The sequence below is a fragment of the Choloepus didactylus genome, chromosome 15 (assembly GCF_015220235.1).
Source record: "Choloepus didactylus isolate mChoDid1 chromosome 15, mChoDid1.pri, whole genome shotgun sequence".
In the NCBI taxonomy this organism is placed as follows: domain Eukaryota; kingdom Metazoa; phylum Chordata; class Mammalia; order Pilosa; family Megalonychidae; genus Choloepus; species Choloepus didactylus.
In genome coordinates, this window is record NC_051321.1 from 26,712,046 (window position 1) to 26,739,386 (window position 27,341).

Sequence of the window (27,341 nt, forward strand, 5' to 3'; positions counted from 1 at the left end):
GATCTGAATTTTTCTTTGGATTAGGAATCTGATTGATATAAGTAGGATATACACTGAGACAAATATATAACATCTGCAAGCAACCTGCCTCTCTTCCCAGCCCTGTATCGGGACGATACCTGCAGGAAGTTGTCCAGGTCACAGGGAATGGGCAGAGTTGCTTGGGATCATTGCTCCAAAAGCTTCTTTTATGGCTTGGACTTGAGATGACAAGGAGGCATAGATGGAGTCATTTCCATTGGGTTCACCAGAAGGAGCCTCTGCTGAGTTAAAACAGCTTATTGGTGGCTCAGAGCTAGCAGCTGTCCTGTCTGTAACTAAACAGCTTTCTTCTCACTCTGTCCCTTTGTTTATTTTAGCCCTTGATCACCCTGGAGGGAAGCATATCATTCAAGTTTACTTCCGAAGGGATGAACACCATCACAGTGCAGGTCTCGGCTGGCAACGCCATCCTGCAAGACACGAAGACCATCGCGGTGTATGGTGAGTGCCCCTCTTTTGCTGATCTGTCATCATCCTTGTGCTCAGACTAGGTTGTCTGGCACTCTGGTGCTGGAGGCTCTCTGGGCTGATGGGCTTTACTTGGAGAAAAGAAGGAGGTGGTTGAGAAAGAGCCGAGTAAGTTCTGGTGTTCTCCTGCAGTGAAGCTGTGATCCACCAGCATAATAGTTACCCTGCTGTGGTCACAAGACTCCAAGAGGGTTTTTTGTTTTGTTTTCTTAAATTGGCTCTGGTACATGTAGAAAAATATTTGCTTACTCAACTTGGGTAGGGTAGAGTGGGTTTTTTCATTACATATAAAGCTAAAGCATTGCATTAGGAATTTTGGTAGTTTTTGAATATCTAAACCCATTATAAAAGAAAATGGTTAATATTAAGGCTTTTTTTAAAATTCAGTTTAAAATTTTTGATTATTAAGAAGAGCCTACCAATGTAAAAATACTCTAAAACTCCTTCTACAAAGCAATATCATAAGAAACAAAGAAACCAAAAAACTCCGCTAAATGAAAAGTGATGGAAGGGTCATAGCAACCACATGCAAGGCAGAGTTATAGATCAGATATTGGTTTCAACAAATGGCTGTAGAGAACAATTTTGAGATCAATTGTGGGAATTGGAATATGGTCAGAGTATTAGATGGAATGAAATTTACAGAAATGGAAGGGTGGAAATCATTGACTGAATAACAGGAAATAAAACAGTTTATATAGATTGATCTAACTTTGGTAATTTTTTATGTATAGAAAAATATTCAGATGGATATGCTCTAAGTATTACTAGTAGATTGTAAAAATGTAAGAGTTTATTATTAATAGAAAACTGGTACATAGCCATTGTGGAAAATTGAAAAGAAACTAACAAAAGAATTTAAAAGTGGCTATGCAGAGAAAGGAAATGTTATGGAGAGAGACAGACAGACAGACCCAGGCATGGATACGACTTGTGGTCCAAATAATTATCAGTTGCCCCAGTTCCAAAATTAATTGATCCCGATGAGATCATTGAGGACTGGATTTCCCTGTGGAGGAGCCAGGTTTGTTTTTCATTTGTCATCTTGCCAACTTAACCTTCAAATTCACAAAATAATCTGAAAGGAAATTTGAATATGGCTGAGGGTCAGAAGGCCAAAAGGATAGGATTCCTTGCAGGGCTGGGGGTAGATTTTGTAATGCTTCCTCTCTCTCTCCCTCAAGAAGCTTGATCAGCCCCCAGGTAGTAAGTGGAGATAAACTAGGCCAGTGGTTTTCCTAAAATCATCTTGTCAGTGAGGTGGCCTCTCTGCCAGGTGGCCAAACAGCACCTGAATATGATGGGAAGGAGCTTTTGCTTCACTCTCCTTCTCCGTCTCCTTTACTATATGCTGGAAATGCATTGAATCCTCAAAACAACCCTTTTATAAGGCAGGTGATATTATTAACCTTATTTTCCGAGAGGTGAGTAACTTGCCCCAGCTAGTCATGAGAGAGCTGGTCTTCCAAACCAGCCTGTCCAGCTCCCAGGGCCCAGTCTCTGAAATGACCCTACTTAACCCACTCTCATTTCTTTTCCTTTTCATCTGATGCTTTCTTTGGTCTCTCCCCTGGCCCTCACCAATGTCACCAGTGTCACTAATAGGCATGGACCCACAAGCCCAATACATGTCTTCTTGCTTAAGCATTTTGGTGGCCTCCTCATTAGAATCATATAGAGAACGTTAAACCTGGAAGGCCTTTGGGCTTATGTGATCCTACCCCACCATTTTATAGACAGGAAACTGTGGCCCATACATGGGAAATTACTAGCATAAAGTCACTGTGCTGTTTAGTGACAGATCCAATAACAATAAAGGTGGTGGTGGTGATAATAGTTAACATCGATGTAGCCCTTCTTAACCACCAGCATCTTTTCTAAGCACTTGACATAAATGATCTGTTTCACTGGGTCCTCTGAACATGCATATGAGAACTATTCTATAATTATTCCTGTTTTACGGATGAGAAAATACAAGGTAAATCTATTAAACAAACAGAGCCTAAAAATTCTGAATCCAGATGGGATATTCCTATCTACCTTCTATCCACTGCTGTGCTTAGTCCTTCCTTATCCTACAGTCTCTTTAAAGGGATCATCCAAGTGTGGGAAACCCTTCATCAAGTGGGTTTATCACCATTCCCTTCATTAGGAGCATGGACAGCGAATCTTGTACCCCTTTTTTAATCAAATTTCTGAACCATCAGCCATCCTCAATTCATCTTCAGTTAGATGAGTAGTTCAGAATTCCATATATGTAATTAGAAAGTTTTAATGATAGGTGCACCTGAAAGAGGCATCATATTTGGGAAGTTGACAGAAAAAGGACTATTTACCCAAAAACATACAGTAGACAGGAGGAAAGAAAACCTCATTTACATGGTTTTCCCTGATTTGCTTCAGGGAGCAGGCTTGCTTTTAAATTAAAAAAATATATATATATATATATATATATATATATATATATTTTTTTTTTTCTCTCAGCAGCTGCAAAAAAATATTGGTGTTTACCCTCTCAGTCCTCCCACATGCATTCCTTCTTTGTTGAATAAACTAAAGCATAATAGTTCTCTGCCATTCTGGCTCCCCGCCCTGCTATCTAGCTTGGTAGGTAAATTATGGAGGCAGTTGCATCATTTTTCTCATTTGTGTCCTTTTACTAAAACAAGCATCTTCCCTTAGTTGTAGATGGAGTCTCGGCAGTTGGATAAGAGGTACGAGGAAACCAAAAATGGTATCATCAAAGTAAAAAGCTAAGACTCCAGTGATTCCTGGGTGGTGTCATTTACCAAATTACTAATTGATACCCTTTTCATTATTCTCCATCAGAACTGAAGCACTGATATTTACATAGCTGACCAGTGAATCATAAGATAGTCAAGCTTTAAAAATACATCCTTGGAGTAGGGTAATTACCATGAATACGCACCTTATAATGTACGGGTCCTTGAAGGAGGTGTTGAGGAAGGTCTTCAGCATTGTTAGGAAATTCACAAGAGGGCTTTTATGCTTCCGGAACGTATAACAGGCATCACCAATGCCTGTTAGCCCCTGCAGAAACACAAAGACATGCTTTCCATTGTGGATGCTAAAACAAAAATACATGTTTATTGCATAAGGAAATGCCCAAATTAGACAAGGACTCCACTGTAATTTATGCATTTACTCATTCAACAAATATTTATTAATTAAATGAATCACAGAGAGTAATTGAACACATACTCTGGGCCAGGTAGGTGCTGTCTCAATAAGCCAGGAGCACAGCACCCTCCCTCATGGAGCTTACATTCTGGTGAAAGAGACAGACAATAAAAAGCAGATAAATGCAGAAACAAAATCATTTAAAATAGAAATAAATATGAAGGAAGACAAATAAGGTCATATGATGGAGAGTGTCTGGGGCAGGTGAGGTTGAGTGGTTGGAAAAGGCCTTTCTGAGGAGAGACTGAGTGATGAGAAGGAGCCAGACATTATGTAATCTGGAGGAGTGCACTGAGGTGGGAAGGAGCGTGGTGTGATTGAAAAATGCAAGAAGGACAGGGCCCTGGAGCCCAGCGAGTGCAGGGAAGCCTGGTAGGACATGAGGGAGGAGAACAAGTTAGCACCAGGTGGTGGAGGACTAGGAGGCAGTGGTAAAAGTCTGAATTTGATTCTAACTGCCATGTGGACCCACTAGCCGGTTTTAGGGTAGTGATGTGATTTGAGTGGACAATGTTTCCCTCACTGTGCTGGGGTAATAAGGGTGGAGAGGCCATGTCATGGCACCTTGTAGACCTACCACTCCAGGGAGAGTAATTGACCTGCACCCTAGTGCTAAGCTCTGAACCCCACCATCACACTAGGGCCAAGGCCACAAATTCATGGGCTGGTTCCAGCCAGAGAGTGAGAGAGGTAGAAATTCCAAGATGGACCCATTCCTGTGAAACATGGGACCTGTCTGTTGGCCAACTTTGGCTCTGAGATCCCCCAACAGTCTTGCTGAAACTTCCTTAGACAGCACTCAAGAATACTTCCACCCAACCTTCCTCCTTTCTCTTTTACTTGGTGTCATACATACATCATGGTCTGATGATGCTCTGAGCCTCCTCTAATTTCTTCCCCATTTTCTATCACAGGGGATTCTTCTCATAATGTCCTTGCTTCTTTCTTGTCATCTTTTTCTCCATGGACCCAGACTAACTCTGAGCCACAGAGACAATAAAATTCCTGAATTAAGGAGCTCAAATTCCATTAAAGGAAACTGCCATGCAAACAAAAAATAGGAATAGAATGAATAAAATAATTATTATTAATAGTCATATCAAAATTATTATATGGTCATATAACAATTAAATGAATCACATATCATGTTTTTCACTTGTTCATGCAAAATATGCTAGTGCCATAAAAGTAAAAATTGAAATGCAAGGGGGTGATGGCAGTCAGTCAGAAAGGCTTGGCCTAGCTTCAATATTTTGTGTCTGGCTGGTGGGGAAAATGAGATATCCTAGGCAGAGGCAAAGGCACAGAGTCATAAACTTGTGATGCGTTCAGGACACTCCAGATTATTTCGTGTCTAGAAGTGCAGAGTCTAAAACTATGAACAATCGGTGAGGGCTGCGGTAGGCATGGGCCAGAGCCTGGGATGCCCAGCAATGCATAGGACTTTGGTCTAGAAAATGAGGAGGTAATGAGGTAACAGGGATAAGACAGCAGATTTGCACTCTAGAAGGGTCTCTCCAGTGAATGCGAAGAAAGATCCTCCATTAGAATTCTGTATGATACATAAAGTCTGGCAGACTTCTTGACTTAACTTTTTGCTTGTAATCCTCCTGCTGTTTCATCCACAGAGGAATTCCGCTCTCTTCGCCTATCCTTTTCTCCAAATCTGGATGAGTACAACCCAGACATCCCTGAGTGGAGGCGGGACATCAGCCGAGTCATCAAAAAATCCCTGGTGGAAGTGAGTGCAAATAATTCCTTCTCCTTCCTGAGCAAAACAGTTTCTGCTGTGTCCTCACAGAGCTTTGTGGTGAGGGACCCCATGCAAAGAAGGGTAGGGGAGAGCTGGAGCCCATGAGAGGTCTAGATAGTGGGTCTGATGCCTGCATTGCTGTGTCCCACACATGCAGATGTATAGTTATGGGGACAATGCAAGCATGAAGCAGACACCTGGGCCTTGCCCCCTGTGGAGCTTATTCTGCTTGGAGAAGAAGTACATGGATACCTATGGCAGTTATGTAGGAGAGCTCACTTAGACCAATTAATAAGTGTGAAATCAGCCACTGCACATAATAATGAAGAGACGCAGTGCATGAAGGTCCTCAAGGTTGAGTAATTAAGAAGAGCTGCTCTTGAGCGGGAGAGTGAGCACTCAGGACATTAGGTGTTAGGCATCTTTCCATGGTTAAGTTCTTTTGAAGGCATTTTTATCCTCCAATAGCCATAAAAGGGAAGGTATTTTTATCTGCATGTTATAGTTGAGGCATCTGAGGTTCAATGAGGTTAACCAAGTGAAGTCTCACAGCTAGTAGGTGGTAAAACTACAAATTTGAAGTGAAGGATCTGAATATAACATCTGGATTTTTACATAGGCAACATGACCCCCTAAGGTTTCAGGGAATATACCAAGGTAGTGTGGTTTATCCCTTTCTAGGCAAATGTTATTCAGGTCTCCCCTGACATATTTCCATTTGTGAGTGAGCAGAGGAAGGGAACAACTGCTTATGGGGCTGCTTGAATTTACTGCCCAAAACCAAACATTGATGAGCTGCCTCTTCCCGGGGTATCTTGTTAACCCAAAGGGAAAATCGATAAAGGGTTTTTAATATATTCTTTAACTGCCTGCACCCAACATACAGAGCCACGTGACTCAAAGAGATACTGGGATAAAGGCATTCAGATAATAATCCCTGCTCAGAAAACAGATGCCACATCCAGGCTCTTTGGCAAAGAGCTGGCCTTCCCCATCTTCATAACTGTTCCCATTACCTGTGTTGAGATGTATTTAGCACTTACAATATTCCAGATGCTCTGCTCAGTGTTTTACATTATTTAATGCATTTAATCCTCCAAATGAGCTCATGGAAGTGGTACTATGGTTATTGCCATTTAATGTGGAGGGAACTGAATGGAGAGACATTAGGCAACTTACCCAAGGTATTACAGGCTCTGGAGTCAGACCACCAAAGTTTGAATCTTGATTCTGTGGTTTCCTAACCAGTCCACTCTACTGCAATTTTTTGCCTTGTTATGTGGAGTAACAGGGCTGGATGGGACTTTGGAATGGAGAAGGGTATCTTCATGTGCCTCCAGGTAAATGCCATTTCTCCCCCATCCTCATGGTGCTCCAGGCATCCTTGATGGGATTGGTGGCTAAACATTGTGGCCACCAAGGGTGCAGCTGCTAGAATACAGGCCCACTGGACTCTTCTGCCCACGGCACCTTTAGTCCCTGGTGTGACAGCTGGTTTCTCTCCTCTGCTTATATATCCAAGAGAGATGACTAATATCCTTCCATGGAACCACTGCCAACTTCCTTCAGCTTTCTGGGGACCCAAGTCCCTGTAGATCTCCCAGTGTACTGTCAGACTTCCCCAGGTGACATCAACCAGGCATTAGGTCAGCAATAACCAGTCTTCCACAGTGATTTCTCTCTGCACTTATTTTCCAGGGATCAGATGCTCTGGGGCTTCACCTTTCCGCCAGCTGTCCAGTAGGCTAGAAATTACTGCTCATCAGTATTTTTAAGCTGCTGCAGAGCATAATCAGCTAAATGCAGAATAAATGAGTTAACTCAACATCCCTCAGGACAGGGTAGAAGTGGGAGTGGAGGGTGAATGCCTTCCAGTATCCAAGGCTCCTGGTTGCTCAGTCTCAAGAGGTAGCTGCCTCAGCCTCTGCTTCCCATCTTCCCACCCTGTCTTTGAGATCAGTAATTACACTTGGCTTTCAGTGAACTGCCTCTTCCATAAACCCTTAGATGCCACATTGTTTATTATAGTACTCTAATAAACTCTGCATGAGGTGCAACTTGGAGTCATCTTATTTGTGGTTTCTTCCTATTAAATATGCAACAGAATTTGGTTGCATAATTGGTTTGCCTTTTCCTCATCAAGTGATCTTTTGCTCTTGACAGCCGCAGTGAAATCTTTAATTGAATGCCATTCAGTGCACAGTTTTTGAGCCCCTTCTGTATAATGAGGATGATTCAGATATAGTCTCTGAGTTTAAAATCTAGTAGGGGCATAAAACCCAGTGTAAGATTAACTGTGATAGGAGCTGGTATTTGCTAAATATCAGGAGAAGGATGGCAGGAGAGTGGTGGTTAACAACACAGGCTTCATGGTTAGACCAAAGTTTCAAACCTAGCTTCCCCACTCACCTCCTAGATGGCCTTGAACAACCGCCTTCACACATCTGTGTGTCCTTTGGTGGAAATAGAGATGCACCAGCCAGATCCTTATTCTGGGAGAGACTGTCCCACCTGCAGCTGAGTCATTGCCTCAGCTGCAGAGAGCTGCCCCACCCTAGGTCAAGTCCTTTTTCGTATTGGTGCATGCCCAGTGATGGGTTGATGCAGATCTGTAGAGGTTTGGCCATCTCAGCCCAACCTGAGACAACTCTGAAGGGCCACTCCTGAGCTCCCCATGGGTCTCTCTTGAGGCTGTCATTGGCTTACATGGCAGCTCAACTTCTTCTACCCATCCCTGGTTCCTTCCCCTCACTACCTCAGGTATTGATCCTAAGAACACTACTTAGTAAACACCCTGCACACTAAACTCAACCTGCTTCCTTACGACCTCAATCTGTGATGCATCTTTACCTGCAAAGTGAAGCATAATAATACCTGTTGCAAAGGGTTATTGTGGGAAGTTGCACAAAATAATATTTCTAAGTTTTTTAGCACAACGTCTGGCAGATGGTAAGGACCCCAAAATTAGAAACTCTTTATACTACTTCTATAAAGGTACACACTTTGTAGTTCAAAGAAAAACAGTCACCTAATTGAAGAATCATAAAAAATGTACTGAAATCAGTGGACTTTAAGAAGACTCATGAAGGATGAGTAGGGTTCCAGAAGCAAGTGGAGAAAGCATTCTGCTGGATGTTGGGGGGGTGAGGAAGAGATGACGTAAAATTTTTGCTAGAAAAGACTGGAATGTTGAAAAGTTGCATATAGTTCCGTTTGGCTGGAGCTTAGGATGCCAGTGTGAGTTGAGTTATTAGACTGAGAAAGAAGGATGGAACCACATTGCAGAAGGTCTGGAATAAAGCCACTTAGCAAGGAAAAATGTTGCAAGAATTATGAACAAGGAATAATGACCTAGTTGGGTTTTAGGAAGATAAATCTGGAAGTAGCAGCATGTCTCTTGGAGATGGGAAGGCTACTGTAAACTTCAGGGAAGAGGGTACAACTGCTGAATTGGTATCCTAACAATGGGTATTTAAACAAGAAAGATCCAGTGGGGACATTAGTGTAGATGTTGAGTTGTTGAGAGCTTACAAACTGACTTCATGTGGCAGAGAAAGGAGATTTTGATGTCAGAAGCTAATTTAAGTCTTCAAGCTAGGATATCTGGGAAAGGGCTGCTTCTGCCTGCATAAATGCAGAAGGGAAATCTTGAGGGTAAAAATGAGAAATTCTTTTTTTTTTTTTAATATGTTCATTGGAAGTCTGGATGAAATAACCAGGTGAACAAATCTGACTGACAGCTTGAGGGAGGAGCTGAAATTATAGCTGTTGATTGTAGAACCACCTAGTGAGGGGGCTCAGGGGGAACCCTGGGATGTATGCTCTGTTATCCAAGATAAATGCAAAGTACTTAAGTAGCGAATATAATTTTAACAGTGAAAGGCTGGCCCTGGGGAAGGAGACAGAGGCAGAGCCATCAGCGGTGGGAGAATAACCAGAAGAGTCCACTTGGCAAAGTGAAGGGCTCAGGGTGCTTCATGAAAGGGGCCTGGTCACCAGTATCTGGGGCTCCTGGAAAGTTTTTTTGGGGGGGAGTGGGAGGAGCTTGTTAAGTTAGGTGATTAGGACATGACTAGGTTGATTTGTAGAGTAACTCAGTGTGGTGATGAAGGAGGGCACTAGGTTAGAAAGGGCCCAGGTGTTTATCAGGGGCTAATCCTAAAGCTCAGGAAGTGAGGCTGTCTCCTCCATGGCACAGGTCCACTGAAACCCTCCAGTAAGAAGAGCTGGTGTTTGAATCTCTGCTGTGTACCAGATACTATTATGAATGTTTCATGTGTAACTCATTTCATTCTCTAAACCACCCTCTTACAAGGCAAGTACTAGTAATATCCCGCATTTTCTATTAGGGGGGATGTAGGTGCGGAGAGGATAAACAACCTGCTGAAGGCCTCACGGTGGTGGAGCTGGGGGGGCAGCTGAGACCATCTGACTCTGGAGCCTGCACTCAGCCCCAGTGCTGCCTGGGGTGGCCAGGGCCCTGCTCCCCACTCCAATCCACCACCCCCACTTCATTCTCTAACCCGCTGCCGAATACCAGTTCCCTCCTCATCGTCCCTCTCCACACTCAGCCCTTATTCCCACAGGACTTACACGAGCCTCTGTGTCTCTCCCTCAGGCCACGGGGGTTCCAGGCCAGCACATCTTGGTGGCGGTACTCCCCGGCTTACCCACCGCTGCTGAGCTCTTTGTCCTACCCCATCAGGATCCGACAGGAGAAACCAAAAGGTCAGCGGAGGACCTGGAGCAGGTGAGCCCCCCCCACCCCCAGGAGACATTTCAGTTTCCCCCTGCAGTTTGAGCCACACCCTCTGCCAGGATCTGATCACGACAGCAGCTCTGAGGGACCTCTGTGGAATCTGGGCTTGAGAAGGAGGGCACCAGCAGTTGGTGGTATCTCCAGTTTTGTGGTCCTTAGAGTGTCATCTATGATCCTAACTCCAGCTTCACAAAGAAACACAGATAAGGGTGTTTGTTGTAGGGAATGCTGAATTAATCAGAGTGGATCCACGCTGTGGAATACTCTTCAGTGTTTACAATGAATTAGATACATCTATGTATACTAATGTGGAAAATAGTCCAAGATAGTAAGTGAGAAAAAGCAGGTAGCTGAACAATACGTAAAGGATAAACCCATTTATATCTTATTTTGCTTACTTACATCATAAAAGTATCATGAGAATCAAATGACATGCTTTTAAGAAGGTACAACTTTTATACAAACCATTAATCCTTTTATCTCCACCATACTAAGATGATATGGTCTGCTTGCTCCATGACTGATTAGTCTTGGTTCTACAGCACTCTATGGGCTATGTGGGGATCCACTTTCTCCTCATCCCCACCATGTTCCAGAGCACTAGTGTGTCTGTGTGTCGGTGTGTCTGTGTGTCTGTATGTTCTTCCCCTCCCTCTCCCTTTGGTCTTTTTTTCTCCCTCGCCTCCTTTTAACTTCACAAGACTCTCCCATCTCTGCAGTCGTCGTTCTTCGTTCATTCAGTTAAAATAATCGGTCTCGGTCTGATTGTCTTGTTAGAACCACATGATTCAAGTTGTTGAATTCTTCCTGACAGATAGATTAAAAAAATGGGATTCCTCTCAGCCACTAAATAAATATTGACTTTTTCCCCTCCGGTATATGAATCTTTTCAATTTACTTTGAGTAAACCCGTAATCTAGTCCCATGATCTTTAGTCTGTGAAAGTGGCTGGAGTGCCTTCTGTAACAGCCTTATTAACCACAACCCCAAATTATGACATGGCCCTCCCCCTAGCACACACTCTCCTTTCAACTGCTGCTTTCTCACTTGGTAGAAGACTCACCTCTATAATTTTCTCCATGTGCAAGTAATGAAGAGCAGAGCTGTCAAGGAAAGCCCTATTGAACCCCATTTCCTAGTGAACTGCATTTGAAGGGTGGGCAGAAGGTAATCCATCGGATTTGCATCTGACCTTGCTCACCTCTGGCACCCAGCTTCCTATTATATTCTACAAGTTATCTGCACCTGCAATTTTGGGGGAGAAAAGTAGGGGTTATTTCTTTGCACAGCACTGCTGAGGGCCCAGAGGAGAAGTAGATCCTACCCAAGGCCTTTAGGAATGAACATTAACAGTTATTTCTCCTCTGGAAATCTTACTGGTTTTCCATTAAATCCAGATTAAAGTATTCCCAAATAAGGAAGGAACCCACATTTAAAGCCAGCTACTTTCCTAGATACCACCTCATCAGTGCACCTTTATTTCTCATAAGCTCCATATTTTGCTAAAAGTATAATGTTTTCTACATGTTCCCTTGAGGAGAAATGTGGAAAAGAGTTGGGGTCTGCTCTTTGAAATGTCAGTTGGTTGTTAAGGGGTGTATCTCGCCTTTGCCTCTCTCCTCTCTCTGGACCTGTTTCCCTTCTGTTTCTCCTGGTGCCTCCTTCAAAGGCTTCCTCAGAGGGCAGAGAAATGTCCTGTCAGCCTGGGGTCAGGCATTGATGATCCATTTAATCAGTGATTGATTGGAAGTCACCTGGCTTGTTGGAAGGCTCTGTACCATAGCATCTGACACACATGTGGGGAGTCAAGCCATGTAGGAAAAAGGGGCACAGATTTGGAGAAATATGGATCAGGTTTCCAGTTTCAGCTCTGCTATTCATTATTTCTATTTTAGAGATGAGGAAAATAATTTAGCCGACATCCCACAATCTATAATACCTACCTCACAAGGTGTCTGGGAGGATTAAAGAAATGATACAGCAAAACACTTGCCCGAGCATAGATGCTCTGTAAAAGATGTATGATGGAGACATTTGGGGTCATTTTATGATAGGAAGAGAAGATACAGAAAATGGAAGGGAAAAAGCTTAGGGCCTCTTAAAGAGACTGTGTGATATAGTCAAGGAGAGGGGATGGTGGAGATAAGAAAAAAAAGATTAGTGAATAAAAACTACACAAAATGGAGAAGAGAAGGAAAATAAGAAAAGGGAAAAATGTATATGAATGCCTGTGTCCTGGAGTGAGGATGAGACCACCTAAATTATCCTGCCGGCTTACAGCATTGAAGGAAAACAAAGTAAGGCTAGAGAATGGAACTCTGCCAGAGGAACGTGCCAGTTTATCAGGCTGTTTTTGCACCTGATAAACCCGGTAACCAAACACATAAGAAGTGAGTCTCTTAGAAGCGGATAATAGTATTACCCTGATTTAAAAGTGCAGTAATAAAAGCTGTTTGTAACAACTGAGCCCACATGTTGAGACCCTGTGAAACAGGGGCTGCCTCTGGGAGACCATTTTCTGGATAGGGATCTCTGATCCTTCTTTCTGATCAGTTTTTTAATGCAATTTTATTGAGATATATTCACATACCAGGTAATCATCCAAAGTGTACAATCAATGGTTCATATAGTTGTTCATTCATCACCACAATCAATTTTTGAACATTTTCATTACTCAAGAAAATAAATAAATGAAAATAAAAAGAACACCCAAAACATCCCATACCCCTTAGCCACCCCCTCATCATTTATTTATTTATTGTCCTTATTTCCTTATTCATCTGTCCATACACTGGATAAAGAGAGTGTCAGTAGCAAGGTTTTCACAATTACACAATCACCCTATAAAAGCTGTATAGTTATACAATCATCTTCAAGAATCAAGTCTACTGGATTTCAAGTTTCATGTATTTCCTTCTAGCTGTTCAAATACACTAAAAACTAAAAAGGGATATCTATATAATGCACAAGAGTAATCTCCAGAATGACCTCTCAACTCCATTTGAAATCTCTTAGCCATTGAAACTTTATTTTGTTTCATTTCTTTTTCCTCTATTGGTCCAAGAAAGCATTCTCAATCCCATGATGCCAGGGCCAGGCTCATCCCCGGGAGTCATGTCCCACATTGCCAGGGTGACTTCCACTCCTGGAGTCATGTCCCATGTAGGGGGAGGGCAGCGAGTTTACCTCCAGAGCTGACTTAAAGACAGAGGCCATATCTGTCTCCTCAGTCATTTTTAAATGAAGGAGTTCAGCATGGTGAATTGACTTGCCTGAGGTGACACAGCTCTTCAGGAGAATTAGATCCTACTTCCATTTTGGCAATTAACTCTCAAGCTCAGTGATCTTTTCCACTGCACCATACTGCTGGCATAGACTTAGACACCGCTTTACTTCCATGGGTCTGAAAACGTTAAGGCTGTTGCACCAGAAAATAAAATGAAATGACATATCCAATTCAAACCAGTTTAAAGAAAAAAAAAATGAACTCGAGTTCATTTAATTGGTAAGACCAGGGGTACAATTCAGGCATGGATAAATTCAGAACCACTCCAAACATCACTAAACTTCTCCCTTCTTTCTCTCTCTCCCTTCCCTTCCCACTCCATTTCTTTTCTTTTCTACCACATGGGAAGTCTGCCTGAGAATTAAGCCAACACATAGGAAAGCAGGAAACCCCAGCTTCCATTTAGCCAGCTTATCAACCCTATCCCAAAGATAATCTCTCCTCCCTGATAGCACCAGCAAGAGCCCCAGCTTTACAATCCTCACTGGCCCAACTTGGGTTAAGTGGGCTTTTTTTAACCAGTCGCTGCAGTCTGGGGGACAATTAAGGCATTTTATATCCTCCCTGCATCAGGGCTTTATGGTAGTATCTCGCTAATGAAATGGACTGGGAATAGAAGAATATGTTTCTCATATATATATGGAGGAGGTAGAAGGAATGCCAGGTAGGCAAAAGCAACTGACTTTGAATTTAATACATTAAATAGAAATGTAAATAACTGTAAGGGAAAACTAAACCACAGATATGAACTGCCTGTCTTGAAGGTTGCACTATGAATCTTAGCTGGAACTTGGGAAGGGCTAACCTTATCCCCTTTGTTAATGATCTATCCCTTTCTTTTAAGGATGTTGCACAGAACACTCAGCAAGGGAAAGAGTGGGATCCTAGCCAAATGGGCCCTGAAGAATGCAAGGGCAAGGCCCAAGCAAAGAGCTCTTAGTTCTGCTTCCTTAGCTTCCTCTGACAACGTTCCCAAGGGAGCAGGGATGCTGGCTCGGATCGAGCTCGCTTGTCTGTGAAATAAATTGAAAATTCCTCACAGTGAGCAGTACTTGACCCTGTTATCAAGATGATGTGGGCTGGGTTAATCAAGTGGCCTCTGTCTGGAAAGTTTCCAGTAGTCTTCATTTCAGACCTCTGGTGAGTGAGAAAAGGCTTGCTTGCCCTTAGCTGGCCTCATCAGGGATAGTGCATCCCGCATGGCCAGCTGCCCAGGCGTGAAACAACTCCTGCCCCTCAGCTACCACACTCACTCACCACTGAGTCCTCAGAGATGAGCAAGATTTATCTCTGGCCCTCCTGGAGGAAGAAAAGTCCACCATACTCTGTCAAGGTTGTTTGTGATGCTGTGCTGGGGAGATAGCGAGCCAAAAATGTCATCTTTCAAAATCCTTAAAGGCATGGGAACATTTAAAAGGGAAAAAGAAGTATGGGAAAACATCAGCCACAAACAATGTATTTCCTCCTTGGCTGTTTGTGTTCCCATTCACATTTGGCAGATGCTGCATCTGTAATCCTGAGAAAGGAATGGCCTCTCTGGAAAGAGAACAGCCTACTGGCAGCATTTTAAGAATTAAAAGATTCATTGTATAATGTAACTAATGATCTCACACTATTTTCTAAACATCCACATAGACTTCCCTCACAGTCCAAAATTTTTAACATAGCAGAGTTGAATTACAGCAATACTCTGGAGATCACCATAAAGGTCACTCAGACAAATAACTGAAAGCAGAGTTAGTACAAGTTAGGTCAAAAGAAATATGACACAGGGGGATGGAGAGAAGCTTAGAGTTGGCACTAGGGGCTCTAAGAGAAAAACGTATTTGTTTCTTCATTCTGATTGTTCCCTTATTCACTGTGCTCCATCATGCTAGGAACTTCTTGGGCACATTAATTCAGCTGATTCTTTTGTGCTAAGGAACGATGAGATTGGGTGAGCTACTGTTTCTTAAAACTTAGTTTTTGATTCCATGCCTTTCCTCATGGTTTAATTCAGAAATCATTTTGTATGAATAGAGAAAGGTCACTTTATACATAGAATCCAAAAGGAAGATGACACAAATACTATTTAAAAGGACCCAAATAATGTAACAGGATCAGGATTGACTGACTGGTTCAGTTCTGAGGTCATCCCAGGCAAGACTTTCTCTAAACATTTCACCAAAATGCTATTTATGTTCAGTAGGGCTGGCATTTCACCTACCAACTTCAGAGATAAGCATTAGCATTTTGTCCTAGTGTGGCTTTGCCATTGATAAATTTGCAGACACCCATTTTTTAATCCATATTTTCACCTTGTACCACCTCTTTGGGTCACATGTTTCATAACTTTACTATGTTTTTTTATCCTTAAATTTCTCTTTTGTCATGATGTTTCAGTGCTAAGAGAGAATGTTTTGCCCTACTGGTTTCATTAAAAATCATTTGGAACTTACGATCAAACAAGATAGTGACTTAAGACACTTCAGGGAGCCATTCCCCCACAGAATCTTTGAACAACTTGCAAAAGTTGTTGAGCCATCTTCCTCAAAACTCCAGCAAACATTTAAAGAGTTGCAGTACGTGGGTGGGTGCCGAACAAGTAAACACAGCTTTGAAAGCTCAGGCCCTTGCTGGTCCCTTCCCTGCCTCCTCCCTGGCGTGGTGTGGAGCTAGCACTCCTATTGTGGGACACTGGCCCTGTTCCGGAGGGAGCAGAGTAAACCTGTGCACATACCATGGTGACTGCACGTCATACCAGTCTATAGGGTGGCAGCCTGAAAGACTGAACCAGTAAACTTGTCTCTGGCTCACCCTCCCAGAACTTGCCCTGCAGGCAAAAGCACCTTGGGACAGCTAAAGCAGTGTAAGAAACAATTAAGGCAAAGCCGCCTGGACAAAGGATTATCTGCTTTAAGACATACAACAGAGTGCTCCAGAGAGGAGGAAAGTCTATTTCATAGGAAAGAGGGGGGGCATTCGAGTTCCTGTAAATGGGGAATTGCTAAGGCCAGCTCAGTGCCAGGTCAAGAAGGCTGAGAAAAGAGGGCGAGGACCCTGCATTTCACTTTTGCCTCAGGCTTATCTTTATTGGAGAGCTAAAGTCTGAAGGAGAGCACCAGCCAGTATAGAGCCAATTGGCAAGGACTGTGAAAGGTGTTTTTTGCAGTGGCTTGATTGTGTTTGTTAATTTCTGGCACTAAAGAAAATCTGTTATATCACTAGCTGGATACAAATTTAAGGACCACCTCAAGGACAAAATCCCAGTATTAGCATGTTAAAATATTAAAATGTACAGTGTGCAACAAAAAATTAGAAGGCAAAAAAAAAAAAAAAAAGAAACAGTAAGTGATGACTTTGCCAAAGGAACAAGATAGAAAATAAACCATCAACAAAGATGACCGGATTTTGGACATGCCAGACAAAAACTTTTAAAAATGATCTTATGTGTGTTCAAGGAGATAAAGGAAAACACAGAGAAAGAACTAAAGGATATTAGGAAAATGTTTAATGAACAGTATGAGAATCTCAGTAAGGTGATAGAAATTTTAAAGTGGAACCAAATATTGGAGTTGAAGACCACAATAACTGGAATGAAAAAATCCCTAGAGGGTTTCAACAGCATATTGGAGCTGGCAAAAGAAACAGTGAGCTCAAAGACAGGACAATAGAAATGATTCCAGTTGAGGAGCAGAAAGATAAAAGAATGAAAAAAAGTGAACAGAGACTAAGAGACCTGTGGGATACCATCAAGTGAATCAACATATGCATTATGGGAGTCCCAAAAGGAGAAGAAAGAGAGAAAGGGGCAGCATGAATATTCAAAAAATAATGGCAGAAAATTTCCCAAATTTAAGAAAAGACATGAATATATACATTCAAAAAGCCCAATGACTCCCAAGCAGGATAAACTCAAAGAGAACTATACTGAGAAACATAGGAGACAAATTGCCTAATGCTGAGAACAGGGAGAGAGTTCTGAAAGCTGTAAGAGGAAAGCAACATGTTATGTACAAGGGAGCCCCAATAAGATTAAGTTCTTATTTCTCATCAGAAACCATGGAGATAAGAAGTCAGTGGGATGACGTATTTAAATATTGAAAGGAGACATTTCCCAACCAAGAATTCTATATCCAGCAAGTCTGGCATTCAAAAATATGGGTAAGATTAAGACATTCCCAGATAAACAAAAGCTGAGGGAGTTCATCACCATTAGAGCTCCCTACAAGCAATGCTAAGGTGAGTATTTCAGACTGAAAGGAAAGGATGCTAGGCAGTGGATTGAAGCAGCAGTAAAAGTGTCCATAAATGCCAGTACTATTGCATTATTTTTTGGTATGTAACTCCACTTTTTACTTCTTACAGTTTCTAAAATGAAAATGAATAAAAGTGATGATAAATATATAGCTTTGGACATACAAGTGTGTAAAATATAATTTGTTATAAATACAACAAAAATGTGGGTAGAACAGCAAGTTTAGAAACAATATTTGGGTCTGCTATTGAAGTTAAACTGGTATCAAATCAAACGTGATTGTTATAGATTTAGGATGTTATAATTAAGCCCTGTGGTAATCACAAATAAAATATCTGCAAGACATAGAAGGAAATGAGAAGACAGTCAAAACACTACGTTACAAAAAAATCAAATAAACATGGAAGTAGGCATTAAGAGAAGAACTTAGGGACAAAAGGTATATGACTTATTAAGACCAAATAGAAAAATGGTAGAAGTCCTGCATCATCATTAGTAACTTTAAATGTAAATGGATTAAATTTTCCAGTCAAAAGGCAGAGATTGGAAGAATGGATAAAAAAGCATGACCCAACTATATGCTTTTTACAAGAGACTCACCTTAAATTCAAAGATTCAGGTAGGTTGAAAGTGAAACGATGGAAAAAATATTCCATACAAATACTAACCAAAAGAGTGCTGGGATAGCTATAGTAATATCAGGTAAAATAGACTTTAAATCATAAACTATTACAAGGGCCAAACATGTTCACTAATATACTCATAAAGGAGTTTATCCCACAAGAAGACATATAGTTATAAATATATATGTACCTAATGGCAGAATGTCAAAATATATGAAGCAAGTATTGACAGATTTGAAGGGATAAATAGCCAGTTCTCCATTTATAGTAGGAGACTGTTGGGAGTTGAATCGTGTTCCCCATAAAGGCATGTGTAGGTCCCAAACCCTAGTTTGGTGGCTATAAACCCATTTGTAAACAGGACCATAAAGTTAAGGTGTTCCCAAGTTGAATGAGAGTGGGCCTTAACCTAATATGGCTGAAATCTTAATAAGGAAAGAAAATTGGACACAGAAAAAAAGAGAAGCCACAGGGAGAAGTAAGCTAGAAGTCAACAGAACCTGGAAGAGAAAGGAGAACATGCTACTATGTGCATTGCCATGTGGTTGAAAAGCCAAGGAACCCCAAAGATTTCTGGCCAGCCAGAAAGTACTGATACAAGGCGAAAGCAAGCCTTCTAGAATCTGAAACCTTGAGCCAATAAATTCCTGTTGTTAAGCCAACCCATTGTATTTTTTTAGCGACTAGGAAACTAAAACAGTTTTTGGTACCAGGGGTTGGGTGCTGCTATTGCAAATACATAAAAATGTGGAAATACCTTTGGAATTAGGTAATGGGCAGAGGCTAGAAGACTTTTGAGGGCTCATGAAAGAGTGAGAGCTGAAGAGAAACTTTGTATCATTTTAGAGAATGCATAATTCATCACGAACAGATTAATGGTATAAACATGGACATTAAAGGTACTTCCAGAGAGGCCTTAGAAAGAAATGATGAATGTGTCATTGGAAATTGGGAGAAAGGCAGTCCTTGTTATAAAGTGGCAGACAGCTTAACCAAATTGTGTTCTGATATTAGATGAGAAGGTAGAATTTGAAAGCGATGAGCTGGGATATTTAGCTGAGGAGATTTCCAAGTTAGAGATGGAAGGTACAGCCTGGCTTCTACTTGCAGCTAGTAGTAAAATGAGAGAGCTGAGAATTAAGCACTTAAGCACAAAGGAGCCAAAAATTAACAATTTGGAAAATTCTCAGCCTATCCAGGTAGTGTGCCATGATACTAGGGCCAGAAGTGGCTCTATCAGGGACCTCTCTAGGCTTACAGGAAGGGACTCTCTAGAAGGCAGTGCTCTACATGAGGGTTTAACTGCAGATCCCTAACCTGAAGAGTGTGTAGTGAACATGGATCCAGTCAGACATCTCAGAGGAATTCAGAATTGGAAATGTAGTTATCCGGGAAGTATCTGTGAAAAGTTCTGTTGTATGATCATTTGGATCCTCTGGAACTACAGGCAAAGCAATCAAGGTTTTTTTTTAAAAAATTTGTATGAACAGAAGCAATGCCTGAAAGGGACAGAGAAGGGATGAAGTGAAGGACAATGACTTCAAGGGCAGAACCAAGGAAGCTGAGGTCTTGACTGAATTGGTTCAAAGAATCAATGCAATCCCAATCAAATTTCCAACAGCCACCTTTGCACATATAGAAAGGACACTCATCATATTTATATGGAAGGATAAGGGACCCCAACAGGAAAAACCATGTTGAAAAAGAATGACGTTGGAGGACTCACACCTCCCAGTTTTAAAACTAGTACAAAGCTATAGTAATCAAAGCAGCATGGTACTGGCACAAGAACAGACATATAGACCAATAGAACTGAATTGAGTGTTCAGAAATAAACCGTCACATCTGTGGCTAATTGTTTTTTAACAAGGATACAAGGTCCACTCAATGAGGAAAGAATAGTCTCTTCAACAAATGGTGCTGGGAAAACTGGATATCTGCATGCAAATAAATGAAGGTTGATCCCTACCTCACTCCATATACAAACATTAATTCAAAAGTGGATCAGCACCTAAATATAAGAGCAAAACCTATGAAACTCCTAGAAGAAAGCATAGGGAAGCATCTTCAGAACCATTGTGTTGACCCATGTTTTTTTAGATTTTCCACCAAAAGCACAAACAACAAAAGAAAAATAGATAAATGAGACTCATCAAAATTAAAAACTTATGCATCAAAGGATTTCATCATGAAAGTAAAAAGACAACCAATAGAATGGGAGAAAATATTTGGGAACCATGTATCCTGATATTAATTAATATCCAGTATCTGTAAAAACTCCTACAATTCAATAACAAAGAGACAAATAACCCACTTTAAAAATGGGAAAAATTTTGAATACATGTTTTTTCAAAGAACCCAAGTGTGCATAAACAGATGAATGGACAAACAAAATGTATATACGATAGAATATTATCCAGCCATCAAAAGGAATGAAATTTTAATACATGAGACAAAATGGATGAACCTTGAAGAAACTGCGTTGAGTGAAATAAGCCAGACACAAAGGACAAAGAAATATTGTGTGATCTCACTGATATGGAATAATTAGAATAAGCAAATTCATGGAGTCAGAAACTAGAATAAAGTTTACCATGGACCGGGGAGGGGGTCAGAAATGAGGAGTTAATGCTTAATTGGTACAGAGTTTCTATTTGGGGTGACGGAAAAGTTTTGGTACTCCATGGTGGTTAAGTTACCCCAGCGTTGTGAGTTTAATTAACACCACTGAATTTTATATTTGATTGTAGTTAAAAGGGAAAATATCAGTTTGTATGCATTTTACTGGAATAAAATTTTTTTAAAAAACACATAGGCCTGTGCAACACATGGACAATAGTTAATAGTATAATTATGAAAATAGTATTGTTTCTCAACTGTTACAAAGGTTCCACACTAATGGAAAATGTTAATCATAGGAAAAACTGTGAACATGAGGGAGTATAGATAGGATCTCAGTATTTTCTGCATGATTTTTTTCTCTAAGCCTACAACTTCTCCAATAAAAAAAAAAAAGTGACAAAAAATTATTCAGATGTTAAGTGTGTTATTTGTGTGGTAACCATCATTGCTTTTGACTAAATATTTCCAGCCCACCACCTTCTGGGTACACAGTAGGGTTGTACCCACGAGTCTGAATTGAGCGAAATGACTAATTCCGGCCAACAAGTTGTGAGCATAAGTGATCTCCATCACTTCCAAGTTGAAATTCTGAAATGCTGATTGCAGATCCTTCTCCCCCTATAAGTAGTGGGAGAAAATGTTTGAGATAGTGGCTGCCCCACCAGCCTGGGTCCCCAAGTAATCATGATGACTAGAGCCCCACTGTATGCCTGCATTGGATATGAAGGGTGTGCAAGAAATATACCTTCATTTTAAACCCCGGATATTTTAATATTGTTACCTCAGCGTCTTCTAGCCTATTGTGACTACTACATTATATCTCTGTCTTTCCCAAGGAAGAAGATGAAAATAGCTCCACAGCAGATGCCGGCACATCCTTTTTGTTTGTTTGTTTGTTTGTTTGTTTAAACTTTTTATTTTGAAATATTTTCAAACTTACATGACAGTTGCAAAAATAATACAGCCCCCACACAGAGAATTCCAATATGTGCCTGCCCCACCTAGTTACCCAGTTCCACCAATTTTAACATTTTGCCACATTTGCTGTGTCTTTTTTCCCTCCCTTCCTTCCTCCCAGCTTCCTTCCTTCTTCTCTCTCTCTCTATCTAATCTATCTCATCTATCTTCTACAGCCCTCCATCATTCATCTATATTATCTATCCATCATCTGTCTGCATTATTTATCTATCTATCTATCTATCTATCTATCTATCTATCTATCTATCTGTCTTGTATCTATCCATTTATCTATCTAATCTGTTTTCTAAACATTTGAAATTAGATCATGCTTCTTAAACTCATAATACTTCCAAGCACATCCTTTTGATGGTAGCTTTCTGTTTTTTGTTCCCTAGGCTGCTCAAAGCAGATACCATAAAATGTGTTGGCTTTTAACAGTGGGAACTTACTAGTTTACAGTTTGAGGCCATGAGAATGGCTAAATCAAGGTGATGCTTTCTTCCTGAAGTCCAGCTGCCAGCGATCCTTGGGTCTCTGCCATATGGCAAGGCACATGGCAGCATCTCCTGGTCTCTCCCTTCCCTTCCTGGTTTCATTGCTTTTAGCTTCTTGCTTCTGCTCCCTTCTCTCTCTCTTTCCATATTCATCCCATTTATAAAGGGCTCCAATAAGAGGATTAAGACCCACCTTGACGCACCTTAACTGAAGTAACCTCATCAAAAAGGTCCTACTTACAATAGGCTTCCACCCACAGGAATGGATTAGCATTAAGAACTTGATTTTCTGGGGTACATACAGTTCCAAACCACCACATTCTCCTAGTAGTTTTATTGATTCTCCACTTTATTTTTTAAGCGGTACTTTAAATGAATGTGGATGGATTTTGAATTCCAGGTTTATTCCACCAAATAGGCAGATACAGAGAGTAATAAATTTTGTTTTCTTTGTTTGTGATTATTTAGCTAAAAGGAGACTAGAAAATGGCTGTGTGGGAGAGCAGCAGAAGAGGGATGTTGAGTGCAAAAGATAAATATAATTTGCTAAGACAACATACTCCTCAGTGGACAGAAAAGAAAAATAAATTATTCTTGCTTCAGTAGGTTTAATCTCTCAGCAATCACACATTATTTCATTTGTGCCTTTATCAGGCAAGTTCTTGTTCTTCTCTTTTGGGCTGTTGTCACACTGTTTTATATATTGTCATTTATTTCACACATTTCTTAATCAAACGGAGACCCTCCAAACGTTACAAATTATATTCACTGATGCACAGAATGTGGCAATCCTGTCCTCTAACTCATACTGGTGGGCTGACGTGGTGCTGATGTTGTAAGTTGTGTGCTTCACAGATGGAATCAGATATGGCAGCATTATCAATGAAATACTGCATTTTTTTTCATTCTCTACACCTGCTAAGCCAGCCCACTCCCCAAATATCCTTTGCTTCCTCTCTTTGTCAGCTGGTTAAAGGAACATGTTTTGAATGGAAATACTCTAGGATTGGGAGTCAAACAAACCTAAAGTCTAGGCTCAACTTTCAAATATTAGCTGGATAAACTTAGGTATGTCCTTTAAGCTCAATCCATGGAATTACAAATACTAACATATATGACATACTGTGTTAGAAGAAATAGTAAGAAATAAGCATTTTAATAATATAAAGTGTTCAATGCATTTAAATATACTTAAAATATATGTAACATCTCATGAAGTGAAAATACTGGATAATACTACTGGATAAACACTTCTGCAAGTGGCAAGGAAAACATTTAAAATATTGTCAAGTTCTATCAATAGCATTTCAAACTTATTTGAGTAGAAAAGTACATGGTTAGTCTAATTGAGCTTATTCGTGTATGCAATGTAAATTTCATTTAGTTTTGTTTCTTGAACATAATTTCTTTCCCACAAAGTATCTGTTCTTTATTGCATGTCCTTTGATAAAAATTAAATACATGAAAAATACTTTATGCTACCAGATTATTTTTGCATATGCCTGCTTAATTTCGTAAATGATACAGGCAAAGCCAACAAAGCAATGTTATAAAGCACAACAAATCTAGGAAGTTATTATTTTCACAGGAGACTCTCCTGGAGATTATGAATTAGAAGTATGTTATTTTAGTGAACTCTATTTTCTGGCTTAGTTATTTATATAACTAACTTAAGGAGAAAACATCCTCAGACAAGAAGTAAATAGCACTTCAACTGATTGACAAATGGACATCTCTCTCTCACCAATACATAGTTCCCCTTTGTGCACATATGGACACATATAGAACCAAGCAGTTCCTTAATTGCTTCTGACAAGCTTTCATTTTTGAGTAGAAATACATTTTTTGCAGTGTTTTATATATATATATTTCATGTATATGTATACACATATGTATTTATATACCTACATATATGTACTTCACACATATATTGGTATATAATTATATTATTTAATATATAGTCACAATTTAATATATATATACACACTTCTATATATATATTTTTATGGGTGTGCATGCGTGTATTATAGTAAAAATCTTTCTGATAGATCTTTACTAAAAAATTCACTTTGAGATTCCTATAAAGATCCTACCGGTTGAATGAAAAGAATATGCTAGAACAGGAACTTATTCATTCAACACTTTGGAGCACACAGAAGAAAACCATTCTGCAGTTTATATTGGAAATGCACACTTCTGTAAACTTGGACCATTCTGATGGGGGTGAGGGTGGGGTATGTTGGTGAGAATAATAGAGCACCTCAGAAGTTCTCTGGACAATTCCTAGTGCCCAAGAATAGCAGGGGCCTAAATACAGAATACAGTTGTTTCAACAGTTGGTGTTTTGTCACAATCTCATTTTTCCTGCATCATTTGCCGAATGGCAGCGTTTGAGAGGCTGGGCTTGCACTGGATCCCAGGTGCTGGACCATGGGTCACTGCCGATCTTGCCAAGTTCCTGTCATTCAGCAAAGAAGGTCACCAGCAGGGCAGTGTAGTTCCATTGCTAAGCTGGGGCTTCCACAGGAGGCTGCTTGGAGTGACTGCCATCAGCACCTGCTTAATGGGTAAAGAGATCCGAGGTGTCATTTTGGTGACTGAGTGGACTAAATGGAAAAGAAATGAAGTAAGAATTTAACTAGGTGAAAGATGGTCAGAAAGCATCTAATTAGACTTAAATAGCACACATTAAATTGATGAATGGAATGTTAAAAATATGGCAAGGAGACCCAAGGAAAATAACAGGAACATGACTTCCCCAGAGAGCATTTCAGAAATTCCTCAAAAGTATAAGCAAAACAGAGGAAATTGAATTGTGTTTTCTACTTTAAACAAGTGAAACGAATTTTACCTTATCTAAAACACCTTACCTCACACTGTTACCACCCAAACAAGGTTCTTCACCCCATTCTTAGGGTTAGATAGTCCATGGCCCTGAATTCACACATCTGTCCAGCACACATTTGTCAGCCCAAAGAGCAGTTTAACTAATGTCCGTCAGCACCAAACAAATATTAGCCAATTCATTACTTAAGTCATGGTCATACTTTGTTTCTGCTAATTTGTTTATAGCAGAATGATGTTTATCATTCAAAATTATTCACAAAGAATCTATTCTGTGAAAGTCACAGTATGGTTTGGGGAGGGGAGGTGGCACAAAGAGGAATAAGGTGGACTCTGCAATCAAAAATAAAATATGTATGAATCTCACTAAAGTGTCTGAAATGGACCTATCTACTTCTCTAAGTACTTAACACTTAACAAATGTCTCAAAGAACAGGGGGTGGCTTTTCTAAGATACATAGGATAACATTTTAAGAGAGTAGAAATTATATGATTAATAGTTTGTCCCATTTTATAGCAATTAGGATGTAAAGCCAAGTCATACTTAAAAAATAATTCTGTTTGCAAATGCTTAAATAAAAAAATCAAAATCAGTTAAAAATCATTTTTATTATTCACAGCTATAACACTGGGATGCTTTGGTAACCATAATAATTTTCAACATGTTTATTTACAGTCAGTGTGACATTAACTATGACACCTCTTCTTTCAGATAGCAGAACTACTGATCCACAAGCTCAACCAAAACTCGGTGCACTTTGAGCTGAAGCCTGGGGTCCAAGTCCTTGTCCACGCAGCTCACTTAACAGCAGGTCAGTTTCAGTGTTCCTGGGTTCTGGCTAGTGGCTCTGGCAAAGGGGGATCCCAATTTGTGTTTTCTTCAACATAACCAAGACTAGATGGTGCCTCCTTCTCAGAAATCATTCATCAGTCATTTGGATGTTCTCTTGTTTGTAGTCTCTACCTTAGTGGGGACCCAGTTAGGCAACAGATTAATATCTCCTTTCCCACCTGGTCCCTGGCAAAAACCACTGGTGAATCACCGAAATGCATGCTCCTCCAATGACCAAAGGTTAGCATGCCTCATCTCAACAGAAAGCTTGAAAATAAAGTTAACTTTACAAATAACTTTTTTTTCTCCCCAGGTCTTTCTGCAAAGCCATGTTTTCAAATCATTCATGTTACAAAGAATTTGTTTCTTTTAAGTTTCAGGATAAAGCAGTGCATTAGAAATAGCTGGGACTTCGGAGTTATGCAGAGCCATATCCTGGCATTGTACTTTGAATTGGTCACAATCTTGCATAGTTACTTAATCTCATTGATTTTCTGTTTCTTCCCCTTCAAAAAGTGGGTAAAAATCCCCCTTCTAAGGCTATTATTAGGTTTCAGTGATAGTGCAGGTAAATCTAAGCTTGTAGAAGTAGTATTATTGTTATTTTAATAGTAAATATTTATCAAGTACTTATATTTTCAGAGTACCTTGCCAGGTACTATCTGAAGTACAAAGACAAGTGGGAAATAGTCTTTATCCTCAAAGGCAACATACTTTGAGGTGGGGTAACTTGATTTGTTAGAAATACTCACTTTACAATTTACCAGGGACCCCAAGTCAAGATAGGCAGGAAACGAGCTTAGTCCACTTCTCCAATTCTAGAGACCACCCACATTTCCTCCCTTTTCTTCCTCCCTTACTTCTCTTTCATTAGCTATTATCTGTGTCCAGCTTTCATTTAACTAATTATCCTATCACACTTTAAAGATGTTTCAGTCAGATTCTTTTGCTGAACTGAAACTCTTGTTTCAAATATGAAGTCTTGTCATGACAACTAGTTTAGAACTGGGACCCAAGCTGAAAAATAAGAACCGATGAAATTGGTAATTTAACTTAAACTGGTTTGGCCAGTGGTGATCCATATGGAAGGTAAGCCCTTTTCCCATAACCAAGGGCAATTAATCCCACTGCTGTAAATTACAAATGGCAAGGAATAATGCAAAGTAGTGAAGAGCTGAAAAGATCTCTCCAATTCATGCCCATAGTCTGTGTTGTAGCTG

General features: G+C 40.3%; 1 protein-coding gene across 3 annotated transcripts in view; it reads left to right on the forward strand.

The window, feature by feature from the left end:
- The window catches only part of SORCS1 (sortilin related VPS10 domain containing receptor 1), a 549,535-nt gene that overhangs the window by 507,169 nt on the left and 15,025 nt on the right, over positions 1–27,341 (forward strand). For all 3 annotated transcript variants that reach the window (XM_037804645.1, XM_037804643.1, XM_037804644.1), the window contains exons 21-24: positions 360–483; positions 5,340–5,452; positions 10,083–10,214; positions 26,002–26,101. In XM_037804645.1, coding sequence (XP_037660573.1) covers positions 360–483; positions 5,340–5,452; positions 10,083–10,214; positions 26,002–26,101 — 469 coding nt within the window. The remainder of the gene's footprint in view (positions 1–359; positions 484–5,339; positions 5,453–10,082; positions 10,215–26,001; positions 26,102–27,341) is intronic.